Source organism: Myxocyprinus asiaticus, chromosome 5 (assembly GCF_019703515.2).
Source record: "Myxocyprinus asiaticus isolate MX2 ecotype Aquarium Trade chromosome 5, UBuf_Myxa_2, whole genome shotgun sequence".
NCBI lineage: Eukaryota > Metazoa > Chordata > Actinopteri > Cypriniformes > Catostomidae > Myxocyprinus > Myxocyprinus asiaticus.
The window spans coordinates 36,855,496-36,879,830 of NC_059348.1; the positions used below are offsets into that span (position 1 = coordinate 36,855,496).

At 37.9% G+C, this 24,335-nt stretch overlaps 1 protein-coding gene across 2 annotated transcripts in view; it reads right to left on the reverse strand.

The window, feature by feature from the left end:
* The window catches only part of brinp2 (bone morphogenetic protein/retinoic acid inducible neural-specific 2), a 138,137-nt gene that overhangs the window by 27,298 nt on the left and 86,504 nt on the right, over positions 1-24,335 (reverse strand). For both annotated transcript variants that reach the window (XM_051698739.1, XM_051698740.1), the window contains one exon: positions 19,639-19,875. In XM_051698739.1, the coding sequence (XP_051554699.1) occupies positions 19,639-19,875 (237 nt within the window). The remainder of the gene's footprint in view (positions 1-19,638; positions 19,876-24,335) is intronic.

Consider the following 24,335-nt stretch of genomic DNA (forward strand, 5'->3'; position numbering starts at 1 on the left):
TTTGCTGAGCTTTCCTACTGGGGTGGGGGCCCCCCCGATGTTCGGGGCCCCACGCAATTGACATCAGCGTGTACCAGGCTTTATCAGTAAAATTGGGGCTCCTACAATAGTAAAAGGAGTGTAGTGGCAACACACTCTCACGGCGAAATCGTCAGGATTCGTCCGACTTTTCTAAATTTGGCTAATTCGTATGATATCGTGCAACTGCACTCATCTGAATTCCTATGACTTTCACTACAGCCAATGACGTCGCTGGACATCGCTTCCATCTAATACGTGACAATTACTTGCTTCTGTCACACACAACAGCTTCTTATCATGTTTACACACTCTACTGATTGGTTAATTTTAGATAAGGGGTTTGGGTAAGAGCATAATATTAATAAGTATGTCCTTAATGCCTTGTGTGCGGAACTCGTGCTTACATCTGCATTAGACAATTTTCATGTGATGAAGTCGTACGAGTTTATGCAAACAACATCATGCAAGACCATACAAAATAGCCAACTCGTAAATTATGTACGAATTTTCATGAGATCGGGTTGTCTAGTGATAACACCATATCTCTAAAGATTCTGATTTTTTGGGTCTGCATTGCATGGAAGCTCAGTCTACTCCCGCATTAGGGTTCTGACAGCAGTGAGTGACATCATATGTTGGTGAGGCAGCAGTTCAGAATCCCTGATGCTTTCCAGGAACTGCATTTTGATGGATTTACAGAGTCGCTTTATTAAAGAAAACTCTCTGCATTGACTGTACAGTTTTTCTGACACATAATTGCTGTCAGGTGAAGAGTAGTTCTCATAGACAATGCCTCAAGGTATTTATGAGTGTTGCTGAAAAACAAAACTGTGCACACACTGCTTATGCATATTTCATATATACATATTTTTAGCATGTGTCATTTTTCAAATATTATCCACCACTGTTTCACCTTTGTTTGATTGTAGAAGTTCACCAGGAATAGTCTGAGAGTGCAGATGCAAACAAGCGCAAATAGCTTTATGAAATGAACAGGTGTGTAATTAAATGCTACTTCCTACACACACACACACACAAAACAATGAAAGTCTCCATCATGTAAAAAAAAAAACAGAATCTAATCAGGGCCATTAAATGGTGTATCTTCAATAAATACTCTCGGAAAAGAAAGAAAGGAACATATTTTATGAACCCTTGAGAGATTAGGCTGCTCAAAGTCAGTGCTTGCAAGATGTTTTTATAATGTTTGTGCCGATTATATGAGCTGAATGAGCACTGTCAAGCTGTGTCTTTCTCTTACTGAAATAATTACGATTAAAAATAGAAAGAAATCAAAAGAAACCTACATGAAATACTGAATTCTGTCATAAATGTATGATAGCTGCTCAATAATGCAGACCAAAAGCCTGGGTTTTCTTTTAAAATTGATGAGATGTTTTAAAATCAATAAAACTACAGATGCACCATGTTTTGTTTGTCTTGTTTAGAAAGAAGATATATAGGCCTAGGCTATATGGAAGACATTACATATAAGATATTACACATTTACAAATGAGTTTGGGGCAGCACTACCTGTTTGTCTAACCCAGGGGTCTTCAACCTGTGGCACAGCTGGCACGCGGAGGAGTAATTACTGGCATGCCAGCAATGGCGAGAGAGGAGTAGACTATTTTATTTTTATGAAATTCTGCACCTGCATTACAATCTACATCTTGATGTAATCCTTCCTCATGATCATGCAACATGTTTTCATGAGCTGAATAGGAGGCTAAACAAAAAGTTAAAATGTGACGAGACTGCAGCATATCCAACAGACTCGTGTAACACGTGCAAGCCATTTGCGCATCACGAGCCGGCAGAGGGAGGGCGTCGGCACAGCCATTGACCAGAAAAAAAAAAAAAAAAAAAAAACGCCACTCCACGTCAAAAAGGTTGCCGACCCCTGGTCTAACCAATGGTCACGATTTTTGCAATTACACTTCGTACCACAGAAATTACACACTGCAACTTTAACTTTGGTAGTGACATGTTCCTACAGTCTATACATAAATCATTGCCAAAAATGCATTGCCTAAATGTTTTCTTTCCTTTCGAAGCTGCATTTGAGCGAAGGATATATTTAACTCTTGCATTTTCCATATGGCATTGAATTGCTTTTCTCTCATTTGTAGTAGTCAATGATGCCAGTAAATGGACTGCTCCGAGTCCCACAGAAAGTGATGTATGTCTGCTTAAACTGATCATCATGCTCATCACAGTGCGAATATGACTACCAATTAGTCTCATAATGTCCTTCTTTTCCTCCTTTGTAAGATCTGAGGAAGCAAATGACCTTGATTTCCCTGCCCTGCGAAAGATTTTGTAACACACGAATGCTAATACTATTCTTTTTTTTTCTAAGCAAATTTATAATTCAACAGGGCAGTACTGAGCAAGGCAATATCTCCACTATTCTATTCTGTGGTGATGGACCAGCAATTACACGTTATGCCTCACCACCAGTAAAGAGCTTGTGGCAAACTATAAATCTTAGCAATCACAGTGGGGGGAATAAGGATATGATTCAGGATTTTTGTAGCCTTTAGCAACATAAATGGTGTTTGCTGGCCTGTCTTTCATTCTTTTCTTTCTCGTGAAGTTAATCTACACTTTCTTCTTCCTTATCCATTAAACTCTAAAAATTTTAAGTTGACTCTGTTACATTTAGTTGTGTTTTTTGGGTATATTCGGAGAGTTTCAGGTCTTGCGGAGCAAAGCTCACATTAAAGACATTCCGACATTCCTAGCATGCAGTAAGTTAAACTCTGCCCGATTCTTACTCTGTTCCAGACGTCATTGTGCCAAGGTGACATCAAACTGTCAAGCTGTGATGTTCACATACTAAGTTTCTTACCTTGTTTTTTTTATGGTTGAAATGCATATTTTACAACCTGCTCTAAAAGGTAGAAAAAAGAAAATCACAAACATTCAAGCATTTGTGTTAGAATTTGGTTGTGCATGAAACACTTACCAGGCTGTCAACAGATTTCACTCTTTACACAAAGACTATGACATTACACATTACATCGGAAATAGCAGGCAACCACTATTTATTTTCTGCCTGAACAAATTTTTTTGTATTTACTGGGTTCAGAGTGACGATTGCCTTAAATCTGTGGGTACTGCTGCCATCACAATTGTTGGATATTGGAAAGGGCAATATCTGACCATCACAATTACAATTTTATTGGGTTCACTGGTATCGCCTTGGGGACCAGAAGCTCAGCCTCTGCTGAATAATGCATAAAGCTATCCACAAAAGACACAAGCTGACTGAACAGCATTAGAGTTGTCATGACATAAAAGCCTGGCACATGCTGATTTTATATGGTTAATAAACCCTCATAAAGATAAATAATGCCCCTGAAAATAAAATATTAAGACAAAATATTGCCTATTATTGGAAAAGTTAATTTCTGACCAATGGTGGGGAATATACTTTCAAATTGTAGTTTTAAATTACAGGCTTATTGCAATTTTATGTAGTCAAGATAAAGTTTTTATAAATTAGTCATGTTAAGTAGCTAATTAAGGAAGCTCTATATACATACAGTTGTGCTCAAAAGTTTGCATACCCTGGCAGAAATTGTGAAATTTTGGAATTGATTTTGAAAATATGACTGATCATGCAAAAATGTCTTTTATTTAAGGGTAGTGATCATATGAAGCATTTATTATCACATAGTTGTTTGGCTCCTTTTTAAATCATAATGATAACAGAAATTACCCAAATGGCCCTGATCAAAAGTTTACATACCCTTGAATGTTTGGCCTTGTTACAGACACACAAGGTGACACACACAGGTTTAAATGGCAATTAAAGGTTAATTTCCCACACCTGTGGCTTTTTAAATTGCAATTAGTGTCTGTGTATAAATAGTCAATGAGTTTGTTAGCTCTCAAGTGGATACACTGATCAGGCTAGATACTGAGCCATGGGGAGCAGAAAAGAACTGTCAAAAGACCTGCATAACAAGGTAATGGAACTTTATAAAGATGGAAAAGGATATAAAAACATATCCAAAGCCTTGAAAATGCAAGTCAGTACTGTTCACTAACTTATTAAGAAGTGGAAAATTTGGGGATATCTTGATACCAAGCCAAGGTCAGGTAGACCAAGAAAGATTTCAGCCACAACTGCCAGAAGAATTGTTCGGGATACAAAGAAAAACCCACAGGTAACCTCAGGAGAAATACAGGCTGCTCTGGAAAAAGACGGTGTGGTTGTTTCAAGGAGCACACACGATGATACTTGAACAAAAATGAGCTGCATGGTCGAGTTGCCAGAAAGAAGCCAATACCACAAAAAAGCCCAGTTACAATATGCCCGACAACACCTTGACACGCCTCAGCTTCTGGCACACTGTAATTTGGAGTGACGAGACCAAAATAGAGCTTTATGGTCACAACCAGAAGCGCTATGTTTGGAGAGGGGTCAACAAGGCCTATAGTGAAAAGAATACCATCCCCACTGTGAAGCATGGTGGTGGCTCACTGATGTTTTGGGTATGTGTGAGCTCTAAAGGCACGGGGAATCTTGTGAAAATTGATGGCAAGATGAATGCAGCATGTTATCAGAAAATACTGGCAGACAATTTGCATTCTTCTGCACGAAAGCTGCGCATGGGACACTCTTAAACTTTCCAGCATGACAATGACCCTAAGCACAAGGCCAAGTTGACCCTCCAGTGGTTACAGCAGAAAAAAAGTGAAGGTTCTGGAGTGGCCATCACAGTCTCCTGACCTTAATATCATCGAGCCACTCTGGGGAGATCTCAAACCTGCAGTTCATGCAAGACGACCAAAGACTTTGCATGACCTGGAGGCATTTTACCAAGACAAATGGGCAGCTATACCACCTGCAAGAATTTGGGGCCTCATAGACAACTATTACAAAAGACTGCACACTGTCATTGATCTAAAGGGGGCAATACACAGTATTAAGAACTAAGGGTATGCAGACTTTTGAACAGGGGTCATTTCATTTTTTTCTTTGTTGCCATGTTTTATTTTATGATTGTGCCATATCTGTTATAACCTACAGTTGAATATGAATCCCATAAGAAATAAAAGAAATGTGTTTTGCCTGCTCACTCATGTTTTCTTTAAAAATGGTACATATATTACCAATTCTCCAAGGGTATGCAAACTTTTGAGCACAACTGCATATATATATATATATATATATATAAAATCACAAAACCTATGAGTATTTACATGCACACCAATTCACTGATTACTACAAAAAAAAAAAAAAAAAAATCAGCTTATTCAAAAATAAACACCGCAAGAAAACTGTTTACATGAGACTAGAAATCATCTGATTATTCTCTGCTTTTGACTTCAAAACGTAAACAGCCATGCAAACAACACTTTCACGCAGTGGATAAGCTGATGGAAACGTTGTTAAATGTGTTTATATGCAGAGCGAAATAGTGGTTATGGATCTTGGTGTGCAGATCGGTTTATGCCTAAATCATTTAGGACCTTACCCCATTAAAGCAAACCCATTTAAGCATTTGTGTTCATACATGTTGTCAGCTTATTAAGCATAATGTCTAAAATTGCAACTGTAAACACGCTCTGTTCATTCTTTAAAAAAAAAAAAAAAGAAACTTAATAGGTGTAACGTTGGGTGTCTAGGAGTGGAAGAGAGGAGACGCAGGAGTAGATTCTTTCAGTCTTTTAATTATAAAACACTGGAGTGGAACAAACGCTAGAGCTAACATAACACAATAGCAAACCAAGGAAACATTTTAACAATATAGCAATACTTCAATAACTCAACATAACACTTCAAGGACTGACAAATCAAAGAACAAATCTAGAGGATATTTATACACAAAGAACTAAATGAGGGAATGGAATACAGGTGGGGATGAGGATGAACAGATGGAAGTGATTAGGGCAGTGAATTCTGGGAAACGTAGTGCAGGGGAATACTTCAAAATAAGAGTCCTTGAAGAAAATGAGGGAGACAGACTGTGACAATAGGCTGTGACATTTAAGATTTAACTTTAACAGATAAACACTAAACACAACAAACAAAACTAAAATACACCCTAATTTATGTCAAGAAAACATAGTAAGAAATAGCAGCATTTCACTAAATATTTTGCTATTAAAAATTTTTATCACACAACATGTCTAATTGCTGGAAAAGGTAGCTTGTTACTGGAAAAACTACACTATTTTGAAAACAGTTAGTTAGTATCATCTCTACTTTTAGTTACTCCCCAACACTGAGTGCTTAACAATTTTAAAAAGTCTGATTTCAGTCGGACTAAAGCAATAATTCCAGACCAAGATAATGCGGTTTTAGATCAGTTCTGTCTAGCATGTGTACACTTCAATCGGGCCGCAACAGGCCATGTTATGTGCATGATAAAAAAAAACCAGGTGTATTTAACCCAGAAGTAGAACGCAACACAAATCATAGAAGAAGAGCAACAACATCAAAAACACAGGGTGTGTTTCATTTAGAAGTGTTTATCCCTATTCCCTTCACAGACTTTTCCACCCACTGTGAGAGCTTTGGAGGTCTGAAAGGTGTGGAGATATGGTCTGTCTGCCATAGTAACAATCATATCACCCAATGCCAATCTTTGCAGTAGCAATAAATGTTGTTCTTTAATAAAACAAATATATAAAACTTTTTCATGATCTTATGTGAGTTATTTTCACACATTACATCATAAAATACAATAAAGAGGGTAACAGATGCATACTATGGCCAAGGTTAGCATGCTAGCATAAGCACTATGAATTCAGGATGTAAACATTACAAATAACACATTATTTACTGCACATATCTTACTTTCAACTATCATCGAGTGGTTATAACAGCTTCGTTTACTGAACTTATATGGATTCCATTCATAGAATGAGGCAGAAAGCATAATTTTATTGAATAAGCAGTCTGAAGCAAATGACAGGTACAGAAACAGAACTTTTTCAAGTATTGAGACAAGAAATACCGGTGAGGAAAATAAAGACAAACCATATATATTCTCAATCGTCTATTTATTCATAACATCTCTCCTTAATCTAAATGTTATTATTATGCTTTACACAGAGTTTAAAAGGATGAAAGTGAAGCAAAGCAGAGCTCGTATTGTTAGAACTTTCCAGGAGCAAATTGCATTGTCTTCTGCCTTCGGACATCACCATAAGCACAACAGATAACGTACATCTGATCTGCACCAAAATGAATGCGTAAAAAATGTAAGAAATACAGGAGGCTGTAAAGCGTTCCATGTTGCTGTGAATATTGTGTGGGTCTGGCTGTAGTTGACTTCGATGCACTACTATGACGCTAAAGGTCAACTGGAAAACATCTATGTCCCCTCCTCAGCTGATGCCATTTCTTTACGATATGATGCATTTAGTGATTCGCACATGGTGTCATGTATACTTTGACAGAGAGATTAAGACTGTAGCTCTACATCGCAAAAACCAGTGGTAGTTTGATTATATCTGCCCATGAAAACATACACAGTTTCTGACACTGGTATACACATAATAATGACATGGACAATTGCTGGATACTTTTATTAAATATGCTGTTAGATGGGCAAACATTGATTGTGAAGCTTCTTGCCACTTCTAATCTAAAAAAAGAAAACAGAATGAAAGAAGTGTGGACAGGCTAAATAGCTGTTGGCTGAGTATCTCTGACATGGAGGAAAAATTACACCTCTCTTCCATCATTAACTGCTCAATCTTTCCCAGGGCAATTAATCTGGACATGGCTGTTTCTTACAACAACACTGCTACAGTAGGCCTACTGTTGTTTATATTGCAACATTCAGATGCTTTCAGAGAATCTTTTAAAGCAGGAGCATAATATATTATGTTTTTTACATGTAAATTAAATTTGAACATGTGTCACTGGTGCAATATGTAGGGTTTCAACACAATTCACAACAGCAGTGCTCCTGTCAAACTACTAAACTCTATTGTGAACAGTACCACAGAAAAGTAATGTCCTTTATATCTTTGTGTGTGTGTGGCCCCTTCCAGATGACATTATTTAGAGGTGCTCAGTAGGTGATCTGATCCTTCTCACCCTACTCGAATTACCCCATGTGGATTTGATCCTTTTCCTTTAAACAAGCACATACATCAGGCCGCATACAAAATGATCTGCCATTGTCTCTCACATTTGTCAGTAGAAGGAGAGCAGGGAAGTGTTTGGGCCACCTACACACCTAAATGGCAGACAGTCAGAAAGTGACACTTCTAATATCGTCCCTGATGACAATGACAGTATTTTTTTCTCTGAGTCGAAAACTCATTTTGCACACACCACACTGCACAAATCTGTCCTCATTTTGCCTGGGCCACCTGCCAGATTTAATGACAGCTGCTTATCAAGGCAGAAGATATATGCAGTTGTGCAGATCAAAGTTTTCTAGCTGTCAGTCGGAGTGGCATTGTGTGATTGTGTTTCTTAATCGCTGTGGATTTAGTTGGTTATTTAAAATTTAAAGTGCAGCTACTGACACATTAAATTCTTTACTGTAATGTCAGTAAAGTCTTTGACATAAAACAGACACACAAGGGACTGCAACTGATCTTAATTATATCAGGGCATTCTCTATGTATTCTCTTATTTCTAAGCAAAATGCATGATTCATTGGACTGTTTATCACATTTCTGTTCCACCCTCTTTCTCACCCTGTTTCCTAGGAATCATTCTCCAGTCCAGAACCATGTGCATCCTTCTGTACTAAATATTGTGAAAGAGACTTAAAATGTAAGTGTAAACACTAAGGCCAGAAACATACTTTCTGCAAGTACAGAAATGCAGAAGCGAGTGCTTGGCCTAGCATTTCCAACATGTGGTCTGTTTGAACATAATTAACGAGAGTTCCTGCGTTACTGTGGCGCTAACAAACCTCAGCACTCAAGGGGGCGATAGAGTTACCTTCAAAATGCTGTGCTATAAAACCAGATAAACTGCTCTAAAAATATTTACTTTACTTATTTGTTCAGCAATATTCTACTCAAACTGTTGTGCCACCATTAGAGTAGACCTGGAAGACAAAATTCACCGTAGACGCGGACTGTTCACATGCAAGTTTGCTATTGCACACTTTGTGGCAATGCTGAGAATCCAACACATACTTGTACTCTGTTATGAATTGTGGTCTGATACATTTTGGAAAACAGTGACACATGGAATCAGGCTTGCGTAGCTAGAAGCGTCTGTGTTCATGAACTTGCGCAGAGTATGTTTCGGGCCTAAGTAGGAACAGGTTCTGTAATAGTTCTTTGCAGTATCTTATAGGTTCAGCAAAGAACCCTCCTCTATACAAAGAAACATTGTATCTTGTTCTTTAATTGACTATACAGTTCTTTGGAGGTTAAGAAAGTTCTTGAGGTTATATTATAGGGCTGGTTATTGAAACAGCTTTCCCAATTCAATTTCGATTTACAAGTTTTCGATTTGATTCGATTCCAATTTAGTTTATGATTGCATGCTAAAACGGTATTGTCTCTGCCTAATACCAGTGTTTCGGTTGAGCGCACAGAAAAGAGAGCTAATGGGATATAACATGGTATTTAATGTGTTAATATATTGTAATTATTTATATAAAAAAATGTAAAACATTAAAAAACATTAACGTAACAAAATGTCCACAATTTAATCATGTCCCCTGACGTGTACGTAAATTCCATAACAAAAGGATTTATTTTTCTACCATATTAGCAATTCAAGCTTGAAGTACATCTGTTTGTATGAGCCAAGTCAATAGGTGGCAGCGTGCCTCAACAAACCTCATAAACTGTGCAACCACAGAAAGAGAACCGCTCACTCAAGCCTGATTTATATTATAGAAGAATCCAAATTAGTTTTCTCCTGGATGAACTAAAGCCCCCTAGGTGAACAAAGCCGGCGTGTATACTACACGTGACATCATTTTAAAATTAGCTTGTTTAGGGTGATGCCATGGTGTTTAACATATTGTTCCAGCCACAAGTAATGCCAGTAATGCAGGTTTTTCTCTCCAGGGATTGCCGGTTTGTATTGCTTTTTAACTTTATTAAACTTGTCACGGAGTGCCTTCCACTTTTTGCAACAAGTTACTTAATCTGAGTTCATAAAAAACAAATGTCATGATGACACTGTCTTTGTGGAGTTTGTGCTATAAATCATTAAAAAAAAAAAAAAGTGTTTTCTGCACAATCTCTGAGAGACGGGCTTCAAAGTTATCCATTTTAACAACAGTAACCTAGGCAACAACTCCTCAGCTGACACGTGTGATGTTTTTGTAGATCAAAAACATCACTTCCAAACTACTCCCATGATTAGTTTTAACCAATCATCAATGCTCTTTGACCAGCCGAGTTCTCCTAGGTCAATAATTTCAGAGATATGTGCAACAGAAAAAATATCACCAAACAAACACATTGGCAGAACAAAAATGTCACTGCATTTCGTCATCATTTGTAGGCATACTAAACAATGCCTGTTCACTCATTAAGTTTAAATTAGCCTTTAGGAGGTAGCACAACAGATGGGTGAAGCACAACATAATTCAGGAACCTTGAGATGGGATTTTAAAATTTTCCACTAATTTTAACTTAACATGTGTCTTAAAAATGCAGCGTTTATGACACTGAATATCAGTGAGATGCATTCATCTGAGGCACGTACCTGAACATAGCACAGACACATTGACAAACTCATTGCAAAACAGATTGCTGTCAACTGTAGGCTTGTTCAATGAAATGAAAATAATATATATGAAACAAATAATATTTTATAATAAGAGTACTTAACGCCACTTTTTGTATCTATCTATCTATCTATCTATCTATCTATCTATCTATCTATCTACAGTATATATACTGTGTATATATGTATATAATGTGGTGGAATGACCTGCCCCTCCCTCTCGTCATCATTGCCCCGCCTCTTAGGGCTGTCCTTCAGCCAGGCTCACAAAAAGAGAGGGCTGGAGAGAGGAGAGGTGCAATTTGATAAGCCTTCTTTGGGCAGCAGATGATGAAGTGCACCTGATATGAATATAGCCTCCTTACCGCTGCCTTAAGAACTTAGAGCACACCAAAGTCTCCTTGTGTGCACACACTGGCATCTACGCAAGCCGAGGTATGGTGTGTCCAGGACCTACACCCCGCAAGCCCAGCGCAAATTAGATGCATGTGTTGCGGGACTTGCGGCTGATGGGCCAGGATGCTGGGCTGCTTTTTCCCTCAAGCAACAAGGCCCAGGGAAGCCGTCGCACCACGCATCTCAGATCCACAAGAGGAGCACGTCGCAGCTGCTGGACCCCACCCATTACACCTGTACCTTATGCCAGATTATTCTGGACACTAATTCCCCATGGACACTTTTTATGTTTATTTTTATTTCCAGTAAATGCCTCTCCAAGGCCTGACGCCACACCCACTGTGTTAAACATATAGTATATATATATATATATATTATATTATAGTTTAGCAAATAAACAAATCTATTTATTTAAAAGTGTAACGCTTAAAAATGCAAAACTAAGAACTGTAGTTTATCAGAACAGGTAGAACTACTTCAGAATACCATTTTTAAACTAACCAAACACACAACAAATGCAAAAATTTATAAATATATTTAATGAAATTCTGTGCAAATGAATAAGAAAGAATTAAATTACCAAATTAAGGTATGGTACACAACACTTGCTATAAATAGTGGCAGATGGTATTTGCACCCTGGTGTATTACAAAACAGTCTATAATCTAATAAGTAGGCTGTTGTGACAGAACATAACTATATCACAGGCAGCGGGAAGAAATGCACCTGATGTGTCACTGTAGAGCCGAGGAGGGCAGGGCCGGGCTGGAATGAGACACACCCGGTCCCCAATCAGCCTGATGGGGCGCGCAAGGGATAAAGGGACCGGGGACGACAGCTCGAGAGAGAGAGAATTACAGACAGCTGTGCTGTGTGTTTGGTTGTGTGTTTTGTTTAAATTGTTCATTAAATTATTATTTAAGTTGTCAAGCCGGTTCTCGCCTCCTCCTTTCCACTAAACCCCCTTACACTGGTGGACGGCAGTGTCGAGGACCCTGCGACGGGAATCCCTCCTCCTTCCCGGGTTTTGGCACCAGTGTAAGGGGGTTTAGTGGAAACAAAACACACAACCAAACACACAGCACAGCTGTCTGTAATTCTCTCTCTCTCGAGCTCTCGTCCCCGGTCGCCTTTATCCCTCGCGCGCCCCATCAGGCTGATTGGGGACCGGGTGTGTCTCATTCCAGCCCGGCCCCTCCTCGGCTCTACAGTCACATAATAGTACCTTGTCACTGTTGTCTCAAAATGCCGAGATCGGCTTTAGAAAGAGCAGTCTCTTCAGGTCTTCTACTGGCCCTGTGAGATGCCGAGCTACCACAAAAGGCACCAACCACACGTTTCAGACCGGGAAAGGCATGCATACGCCCATCCACCCCCTTCTCTGCACTGCCTAACCTTTAATGATCATGACGAAAATGCCGCTTTTATTTTCAGTGATATCACAGTCCCCTTAGACACTTTATTTAGACCTTTTGTGTTCATTTTTATTTAAAATAAGTGACTTTCCAGTGGCGTGTACTGTATGTCTTCGTTTACATAGATCGATGAGGGGAAAATACTGAAATTGGCAAAAGGTGGGCTTGAACACTGATCACCCACACAAGTAACCAGTTGTATTACTAATGCCGCCACATCAAATCATAGGCTGAGAGAGGTCAAATTCACATACTTATCTCTCCATGTCTTTTCTTCAAAGTGTATGCAATATAGGTTCCATCGGACTATTGGCATGCATATAGCTGGTCTGTGTGTCCGGTGCTATTTTCACTTATTGCAAATAATTAAATGGCTATACTGAACCAGTGGTAGGGGGGCCCTGGTGGCAGTGGGGGCCCTATGAAGCCACATATATTGTATATTAGGCAGGGCCGGCTCTGGCTTACATTGTATGTGCATGTGTCTGAGCGAGTGTTGAGAGATTGTCCTACAGTACATCACCAGGAACTGCACAACCACAGAGACCCCTGGAATCATCTACACCATCCAACATTGGACCTTGCTGAAGCTGACATTCTAAAGCCAGGACCTGTCAGTCTGGGCTCATTGAGAACCGCAGTGAGATTCAGAGGTCATCATTCACAAGGGCAGTCACCACTGTCCCAGAACTCCTGGACAGGAGCTTCAAACAATTCATTGGTCTGAAAACTCTACTCTGCCTGCTCTACTTATTCCCTGCATCTGAAAATGTGTACTTCCAACACACTCACACGGCGAAATCGTCAGGATTCATAAAAAAATTTGGATAATTCTTATGTTATCGTGCGACTGCACTCGTTTGAATTCCTACAACTTTCACTACAGCCAATGACATCGCTGGACATCGTTTCCATGTAATACTTGACAATTACTTGCTTCTGTCACACACAACAGCTTCCTATCATATTTGCACACTCTACTGATTGGTTAAGTTTAGATAAGGGGTTTGGGTAAGGGCATAATATTAATAAGTATGTTCTTAACGCCTCTTGCACGGAACTCGCACTTACTTCCGCATTAGACATCCGGGAATTTGCACGTGATGAAGTCGTACGAGTTTATGCGACCAACATCGTGCGACACCATACGAAATAGCCAACTCGTAAATTATATACGACTTTTCATGAGATCGGGTTGGTACTTCCCTGCTACACGGTATGCGAAAAGCTGAATTTCTAATGAGTAGTATTTCTGAAAACTCAATGTTCTTGATAGGCGAAAAATACCTGGATGACATAATACATCTGCTTTTTCATCAGATTTTATTTTTTTTTTATTTTTTATTTTTTTTCACGTTTAAGTGCTATAGGTACCAAGATAGTTGTTCCATTTGGTTAAACAATACTTGTTAGGTTAACAACACCTAAGTGTTTTTGTGGTTGTAAAAAGGATAATTTTCTCATAATTTACTCACCCTCATGCCATCTCAAAAGATGATGATGTGTTTTTTGACCATACAATACAAGTCAATGGGGTCCAAAAATTTCAAACTCTAAAAAGGATATAAAGGCAGCTCAAAGATAATCCACAAGCTTGAGATGGCATGAGGGTGAGCAAATGATGAGAGAATTATCTTTTTTGGTGAACTATTCATTTAATACATCAAAGGTCAAACAACATGGGTCAAAAGAACAATGCCAACATGGCAGATATACTGTAGTATGTCAGGAAATGTATTTATCCTACAGACCTGCATAGCAAAAGAATGTAAGACCAGTCAAGAAGTAAGTTACTCGAACTCAGTACACACTCTGAAAGTACGGGAACTCTGAGTCCATCTGTCCATCTTTTTCCCAGGCAGTAACTTCCTAAAGTTTCTGCAAACCCTTTGCAAAAGTTTCTGGACTTGTCTGAGATGCATGGGAGTGATTGTTCCCCAAAGCAAGTGTGCGAGTATCTGTTCTGTAAGAGTGGACTGAGGACAGTATATTTATGTGTGGCATATAATGATGTGTTTGTGAGTGTGTGCAGCCCTGAGCACTGGAAAGAGTCCATGGTGAATAGGGATCGAACAATTCTGACGGTCTGGGCTTTCACAAGATGAATGTGTTCTTTGTTTTGTTATGATACATTCATGATAAAAGATTGTTTTTACCCCAGTGAAGAGCAGAAATCAAACCCTCCGCAAATTCTGAACTCTAAAGCGCCAGAAAGCATTCTAGTTCAGAGAAATGGAACGTGCATGGTAAACAGAAAATAAATTAAAGACACAGTTCAATTCTTTCATCAAGTAATATGGTGCATTATACTAACTGTAGGATTTTTGCAGTTGCTAAACAATGTAGCAGCTCGGGTATTCCTATAGAATATGCAGTAATACATGTGCAATTATGTTAATTTTACAAGTGCTTCAAACACAACTCATTCAATCAGAATTCAGAGTCTGAACAATCTATTAATTACTTAAATAATTACAAAATTGATATTTGCATGGATTTTTATTAATTTAGTTGATTTCTCATTATAAACAGATTTTTATGTCTAGCATTTTAATAAAGTAAAATAAATAAATAAAAATCCATGAAACTATCAAATTACATTTTGATGAAAAAAAATAATCAACCTGCTATTTTGGTTAATAAAATAAATGGCTTGAATATATCTTAAATATCCCATTAGGATCTGAACTATTAAACAAACTTAATTAATGACAACAGCAAAACTGAAGGGAAGGACATGCTATGAATAATTCATATTCTAAATCCAACACAATTATTTCCCTAAGCAACACGCACATATTAAATAAGAAACTGGCATTTTCAGTGTTTGTGAATCTGCGATATGTCGATTTATGCTGAGTATTTTATTGCCATCTATAGGGAAAGCACTTGTGGGATTTGCTGGGGAGAAGTATCATGTTTATGACAGTGGTACAGTTTTGTATAATCCCTGCTTAGACTAACCAGCACTGTCGCTGGGTGAATCCATTCGTTGTGCTATAGCCGATTTAACCCTAAGTGAACGGAGTCCTAAAATCTTGCACATGCCAGAGAACTCAAGATAGGCTATTATTTAATCCTGAAAACAGCCACCACATGAGCCATACTAATCTACCTCTGATTTACTCTGTCTGTGAGGTACCATAGTGAAGCCATTTACTGCCTGCATTAAATTATTCAAATTTTAACCAGGAAATGTGTTTATTGAGAGTGGCACTGTGTAACTCATTTGGCACGTAATGCTTAACTAATCAAACAATTCAAATAAAATTTTTAGCTTTCTATTTGTTAAGGACAGGAATTAACAAAATTGCCCATTAAGGACTGTATGGCACCTGTTTAAATGTCATGTGTAAAATGTGTGTAAAGTGTAATCCTCTTTATGCAACCTCAGTGGTTGGAAAGTGGGTGCCATTTATCGAACCAAAGAAATCAATTCCCAGAAAAAAAGACCTTAATTTGACATTTACTGCGATCTGTCACATTCAAACAGTGAAAGTGCCTTATCTCCACACTGAACTGCAGCACTGTCTTGTATCAGTTTGATTTATCTTGTTTTAGAAATAACACTGCATAAGATATTTAGGTTTTTCAGAGAATGTATTTTTAACATGTGTATTTTGTCTTACTGTACTGGCGGAGTTTTTAAAGTCAAAACAAGTGAAAAATCTACCAGTGCTGAAGAAGTAATCCAAAGTATTTAGAATACCTTACTGATCTTGAGTAATCTAATGAAATACGTTACAAATGACATTTTACAGCATGTATTCTGTAATCTGTAGTGGAATACATTTCAAAAGTAGCCCTCCCAACCCTGCATGTATCAAATAACCTCATGCAACTTGAAGCCAGTTTTTTTTTTTTTTTTTTTTTTTTTTAATTAACATAATGGAATGGCTCAGCTAATCAAGCTGTGAATTGAAGGGTGGAGAACACAATAGTCTTCCACTTCCAGAAGACTGGATTTACTGGAGTAAACATGATCAGTTATGGACGTTTAAAGAGAGGTGTTAAAATTATTTTGTGGCATGATTTTGAAAGCCATCCAATAAGAATTCTCAGCTCTGAAAAGGTCATGTGTGGTACTTTCGAACAAACTTGAACTAAGTGCAGTGAGGCAAAGGATGTGAGGGGAAATTATTTTACATTTGTGAAGTATCTCTGATTGTTTTGGTGTGTGGGTGTGTGATAGTGTTTATCTGTTTTTGTTTTTTTGTTTTTTTTTTTGATGCAAAGTGTAGGAGGCTGGGAAACTAACTGAGAGCCAGAGGTTGTTGTTTTATTTTGTTCTTTTTTTGTTCTTTATTTTTTTTCAGCAATGGCGCTGACCAAAAATGCTTATTTTTTTCGACAGCTCTAGTATAATTAAAAAGAGATTATATACAGTGGCCCCAAGAAGTATTTGAACACTTAAGCCACACATAAAATGTATGAATTCCATTGCATTAGATAACAATATATATATATATATATATATATATATATATATATATATATATATATATATATATAAAAACTATATGGCCAAAAGTTTGTGGACACCATATGTGCTTGATGAACATTTAATTTCAAAACCTTAGGCATCAGTTTCCCCCTTTGCTGTAATAACAGCTTCCACTCTTTTGGGAAGGCTTTCCACTATACTGTATGAAGTAACATGGCTGCAGGGATTTGCTCTCTTTCAGACACAAGGCTATCAGTGAGGTCAGGAACTGATGTTGGTCGATGGGGCCTGACTTACAGTTGCTGTTCCAGTTCAACCCAAAAGTGATCAGTGGGGTTCAGGTCTGGGCTTTGAGCAGGCCAGTCAATTTCTTCCATGCCAGACACAGTAAACCATTTCTTTATGGACCTCACTTTGTTCACAGGGGCATTGTCATGCTGGAACAGAAAAGGGCTATCCCCAAACATTTGCCACAAATTTGGAGGCACACAAAGCCCAAGCCATTACATAAAGAAACATTAAGACTGTTCTTTACTGGATTTAATGGAGTAACCAAATTCGTTAATTAGAAGGGGGTGTCCACAAACTTTTGGCCATACAGTGTATATATATATATATATATATATATATATATATATATAAAACATGCAGCATCTACAAATAAATGATGCTAGACCTTTTTTCAGAACAAACTTCACTTTTATGATCCATTTTATAACTTTTTACCAACTGGTTCCAAGTTAATTTTTGTAGATATGAAAAATTATTTGAAACCTAATAAACTTATTTTGTCAAATGCATTGCTTGAAAAGTTTGTTTTTGCTATATTTCTTTAAAATAAATGCCACTTAGTTTGATATTTTGTTATTCAGTGTAATGTCATTCACACGTTAAGTTTGGCTAAACTCGAGTCTCCAAATACTTTTTGGGGACACTGTATGTTCTTTTATTTATTTATTTATTTTTTTTTTTTTTGACATGGTAAAATACATACATATTTGTGTATATGCTAAAACAGATCATACATATGCAAACTTGACATTCTGGTGTCTGACTTGGTCAATCTTTTGATTGCCCAGCATTTTTCCATATTTTTTATATTGTTTATCAGAATCCTGCATGACAAATCAATTTTCCATTATAAATCTGAACGAATGTTTTGTCTCTGCTGTCAGGCCTTCTGACAAAAGGGGCAGTTTTCTGTAAGGGTGGATAAATAAAATCCTTACGCTGTAGCTATGCTATGGCCAAAGAACCCTTTTCCCAAGCCTAGCACTTCACCTGCTGAAAGGAGATGTGCATTCTTATGAGAGCAGCGCCACAGTTAAAGGGATTTGAGCTGCTTTCATTAATGATCCATCACTGTGCAGAAGAGGCTTTTAGAGGCAGCTAGGGTTTATGTTCCAGATTTAATCATTCTGTGAATGTGGAAACACTCGGCTAGGAGAAAAAACTGAGGTGCCATCTTTCCATGCTTCTCTCTTCCACTCTCTTTACCTTGGGTTTGCTCTCTCTCTCTCTCTCTCTCTCTCTCTCTCTCTTTCTCACTTTCTGTCCATTTCTCACCACCATTTTTCAAACCACAGATTGTATTTGACTGGTCTTCTCAAAACCAGTGCAATAAAACAGACAAACCTTCCCTCTCCTTTGTGTTAGTTTCTACTCAGAGGTACACATGTATCATAGTCAGTGAACTTTAAAGAACTTAGAATTAAACCTAAAAGTGGGTGGCATTTATCAAAAGAGTTCATAATTGACTTGTATTCCCTTGCAGTCTTTTTTAGAGACACATTCGCCCACCAGACTTTCGAATCAGATGCATCATATGGTCTTTGATGGTGCCCACCAGCTTGTCTGATGAACAGTTTAAGTGTTTATGAATAGCACTATATATATATATATATATATATATATATATATATATATATATATATATATATATATATATACACTCTGTAAGGTTTTTTGTTGTTTCTTGAACTTAACACTTCAGCAGATGCTTGTTTATCTACAACACCATACAACAGGGCAATCCTCTAGGTGCACCTTGACGTTAAGTGCATTGCATATGGATACAATGGTAACAGAGCAGGCTTGTGTTCTCATTAACTCTCCATTTACTTGGACACTTGGGACTTTACCTCCAGAACAGATCCTTAAACGTTCTGCCACCACCCATTTTGACTACATATGTCTGGCCATGCATTACCAATGTACATTTCAGTGTAATTAAAAAAAAAAAAAAATACTTTGTGGTGCAATGGTTGCACACATGCTCATGATCAGCATCTAAGATGATGGTGCTCATGTTATGTCCCAATCCCATTCACCTGATATCGCAATAATCTGATGCTTTGCCACACATGAATGCTTTTTCAGTTCTGATCTGCACTAATAGTACATTCATAAATTGCTGCGGCTTGCACTGGAATTAACCCAGAAACCTTGCGAGGAGGAACTGCTGAGGGAATGTGGTTGCTGACTGTGTATCAATCAATGTCACCATCAAGATCTACCAATGAAATTTACCTATCATTTATCCAATCATTTATCACCAGAGAATTTATATTTTCCCGGTTTTCATCCAATCATGATATGAAGTCTGTGTGGAAACTTTTCATGATCCCAGAGATTACACACCAAAATGTAGCACATCTGTGGCAATAAGATTAACCTACCTGACTCCATGAAATCATAGTTGAGGTTGGTCCAGGACTCCTTGCTCTTACGGAGACTCTCTTCCATGGCTTTGATGTCTGCAAAGGGGCAGTTACAATCCGGGAACTTTGTGGAGCAGTGGCACCAGCAGTCATTGTTGCGACACAGTAGTTCACCCTCGGAATTGCACGCCACGTAACTGAGGGCTGCCTCCACAAAACGATTCCGCAGAAACTCTGGGAGCACATCCTGTAAACCTGTGTGTGGGCAGAGGAAATAAATCTGTTTACTTTCATGTTACACTCAGTAAGCTAAACCAATATTTGATTCAAAGGCAATATCGGTTGTTTTTTTATCTACACAACACAGCTAGTATACTGCTAGTACAATTGTCAAAATAGATTTCTATTGGAAAAATAGGCATTTTAGTTTTATATCTAGTACACTGCAAAAATAATTTTCTTAACTCTTAAAAGGGCTAAAACATAAAAAATACAAAATAAACAAATTAAAAAAATACCTAAGGAAATAAATTTATTGCTATTTTCAAATACAGTAGAACCCAAATAATACATTTCCATGTTTATAATTAAAATATAGCTTTTTATTTTACAACTTGTAGAAATCATGAAAATAACATTGAAAAGATAGGAACAATTGCCTCGAGGTCAGCTGCCTAAATAAAGATTGCGAGATGCATGATCTTAGTATTTGCAGAGTCCCCTTTTTCAATATTTTTAACAAGAATTTTGGTCACTCATTGATCCTCTCCCCAGCTTCTTAAATGCTTGTATCCTCAGAGAAAAAAAAAAAAAAATGCAAACATATTTAAAACAAGATTTAGCAAAACTGCATCAGATATTTAGATTTGTTTTCAGATAATATATATCTTGAATTAAATTTTTGAAATTGCTTTTGTAAGCATTAATCTGACAAAATTTAATGAGATTTATGCCTAAAAGAAGAAAAACAATGAGGCAATTACAAAAATAAACTTCAATCAGTTTTGCTTCTAGAGTAAATGCATCTTGTTTTAAGCATAACAGTTTAAATATTTTAACTGGAAAACAAGACAAAATACATATGAATAGTTACTTTTTATTTTTTTTATTTTTTTTAAGCATTCTTCTGTAATCCCAAATTATTAATTCCAAATTATGATGGAAATTCCATTGCCATTCATTTTGGAGTAATTGACAAGGGAAGGTTGAAAAACAAGCTCTGATTGGTGAGCTGTGTGGATCCACTATAGTCTTACAGTTGTGCCCAAAAGTTTGCATACCCTTGGAGAATTGGTAATATATGCGCCATTTTTAAAGAAAACATGAGTGAGCAGGCAAAACACATTTATTTTATTTCTTACGGGATTCATATTCAACTGTAGGTTATAACAGAATGGCACAATCATAAAACAAAACATGGCAACAAAGAAAAAAATGAAATGACCCCTGTTCAAAAGTCTGCATACTCTTAGTTTTTAATACTGTGTATTGCCCCCTTTAGCATCAATGACAGCGTGCAGTCTTTTGTAATAGTTGTCTATGAGGCCCCAAATTCTTGCAGGTGGTATAGCTGCCCATTCGTCTTGGCAAAATGCCTCCAGGTCATGCAAAGTCTTTGGTTGTCTTGCATGAACCACACATTTGAGATCTCCCCAGAGTGGCTCGATGATATTAAGGTCAGGAGACTGTGATGGCCACTCCAGAACCTTCACTTTTTTATGCTGTAACCACTGGAGTGTCAATTTGGCCTTGTGCTTAGGGTCATTGTTGTGCTGGAAAGTTCAAGAGCATCCCATGGGCAGCTTTCGTGCAGAAGAATGCAAATCTTCTACAAGTATTTTCTGATAACATGCTGCATTCACCTTGCCATCAATTTTCACAAGATTCCCCGTGCCTTTAGAGCTCACACACCCCCAAAACATCAGTGAGCCACCACCATGCTTCACAGTGGGGATGGTATTCTTTTCACTATAGGCCTTGTTGACCCCTCTCCAAACATAGCGCTTATGGTTGTGACCATAAAGCTCTATTTTGGTCTCGTCATTCCAAATTACAGTGTGCCAAAAGCTGTGAGGCATGTCAAGGTGTTGTCGGGCATATTGTAATCGGGCTTTTTTGTGGCATTGGCACAGTAAAGGCTTCTTTCTGGCAACCCGACCATGCAGCACATTTCTGTTCAAGTATCGTCGTATTGTGCTCCTTGAAATAACCATACCATCTTTTTCCAGAGCAGCCTGTATTTCTCCTGAGGTTACCTGTGGGTTTTTCTTTGTCTCCCGAACAATTCTTCTGGCAGTTGTGGCTGAAATCTTTCTTGGTCTACCTGACCTTGGCTTGGTATCAAGAGATCCCTTAATGTTCCACTTCTCAATAAGTGATTGAACAGTACTGACTTGCATTTTCAAGGCTTTGGATATCTTTTTATATCCTTTTCCATCTTTATAAAGTTCCATTACCTTGTTACGCAGGTCTTTTGACAGTTCTTTTCTGCTCCCCATGGCTCAGTATCTAGCCTGCTCAGTGCATCCACGTTGGAGCTAACAAACTCATTGACTATTTATACACAGACACTAATTGCAATTTTAAAAGCCACAGGTGTGTCACCTTGTGTGTCTGTAACAAGGCCAAACATTCAAGGGTATGTAAACTTTTGATCAGGGCCATTTGGGTGATTTCTGTTATCATTATGATTTAAAAAGGAGCCAAACAACTATGTGATAATAAATGGCTTCATGTGATCACTATCCTTAAATAAAAGACATGATCAGTCATATTTTCAAAATCAGTGCCAGAATTTCACAATTTCTGCCAGGGTATGCAAACTTTTGAGCACAACTGTATATGTTTACAAAACATCTCAGAGCACCACTGGACCTTCCATTCCCATATGGATGCTGAAAAAAATAAATTCCTGAGTCATATGACACCATTATAAACCCCTCTATCAACTGTCCTCTGCCTATCCTCTCCTCTCTCTCTACACCTCTCAACTCTCAAAGTAATATATTTTCTATTTTAAGTCTGCATTTAGACCAATGCAATAAAGGCATGCTACTATTGTTCCATTACCCTCAGTTGGCTTAGCAATATGGGATGGAGATCGAGCTGTGAAGCAGACAGCATGTAAAGTGGGTCAGAGAGGCAGGCAACGTCAGTGAGTGGAGTTCTATTTGGGACAGAGGTCTGCTATGTCAGCACAGTAATGGGGTAATTGGATGAATAAAGACCAACAATCTCCGTAGCATGGTCATTCGGCCGTAAACCTCTGTCATGAACTACTGGCACATGGCATACAGGGAATCAATGAGAAATTCTCCTGCCCGATTACATATATTGATAGCAGGCAACAGGAGTATTGACGTTTCCCCAGGAACCTAATTATTGATTATTTGAGCAATTGGGACAAGCATTAACAAGGTGGTACAATGATAAATAACATGTAGAGAAATATATGTAGAGCAGAACTCCTCTGTTCATTTTATAGATGTGATCTTGCCTCTTGATCAATAAGTACCTACGAATTACGTATAAAACCTTTCAGTGTCGAATATATTAATCCTCCAGCGATTCCATCATGTAAGGGAAAGACACAGATTTCACAGCACAGCTGTGGGTGATGAACACTTTCTAATTATATTATCTGAGAAAATGCTCTTCATAGCTTTGCCAGGTCTGACATCTTTCAACAGAGAATCAATGTATTTTGCCTTCATATTCAAGCTTTTCAAATTCCCTTCCCAGTATGAATATTTATGTATTCCTCAGTATTTATTTGTTGAATTGTGAAAAACAAGAGACATAATTAGATGCAGTCTTCCTCTTAAGCCCTGGCTTCTGCTGGGTACAGATCCAACAGAGTGGGGATCCACACAAAAGAGACTGACTTGGATGGCGTTCATTCCGGAGACAGCTAAATAGCTGCTCTTGTGCCCCCACCTCCACAGTCTGTCTCTTTTAAAGAGAAAGAGAGGAACATGCATTTTTCCTGTGGATTTTTTTCAACATTCCATTATATCTAAGGCCTGATATCTTATTTTAAGAGGTCTAAATTCTGCTCTCTAACAGGACATAAAGCTTTGATATAAAATTTCATGGGAAGCCCATATAACTGCATGAAAGAAAGTATAAAGTGAACCTATGCAATAATATGCAAGGATATTTCTACATTTTATGCAATTTGCAAGCATATTTCTACATATTTATTTTTTATTTTACACCAATTGAAATTCATTAACAACAATATCCATGGGGTTAAACATATTCAATTAATAATTAATATATCTTAAATCAGACCCCAGTTTGAAAGCCCCTACTGTACACTAACGTTCCGTCCTTGTGGGGGCATGCACACAAAATGTGTTCTTGCTTTGAAACAGCTGGACTGTAACTGAATGGAACAGAACATAGGGGTCTTAAGATGCATTTTAAAATGCTTTTTTTGTGACATATTTTATAAGGACTATTTATTACTTGACAAATCATATTAAAAATCCAGTGCTCGGGGCCTGGGTAGCTCAGCGAGTATTGACGCTGACTACCACCTCTGGAGTCGCGAGTTCGAATCCATGGTGTGCTGAGTGACTCCAGCCAGGCCTCCTAAGCAACCAAATTGGCCCGGTTGCAAGGGAGGGTAGAGTCACATGGGGTAACCTCCTCGTGGTCGCGATTAGTGGTTCTCGCTCTCAATGGGGCGTGTGGTAAGTTGTGCGTGGATC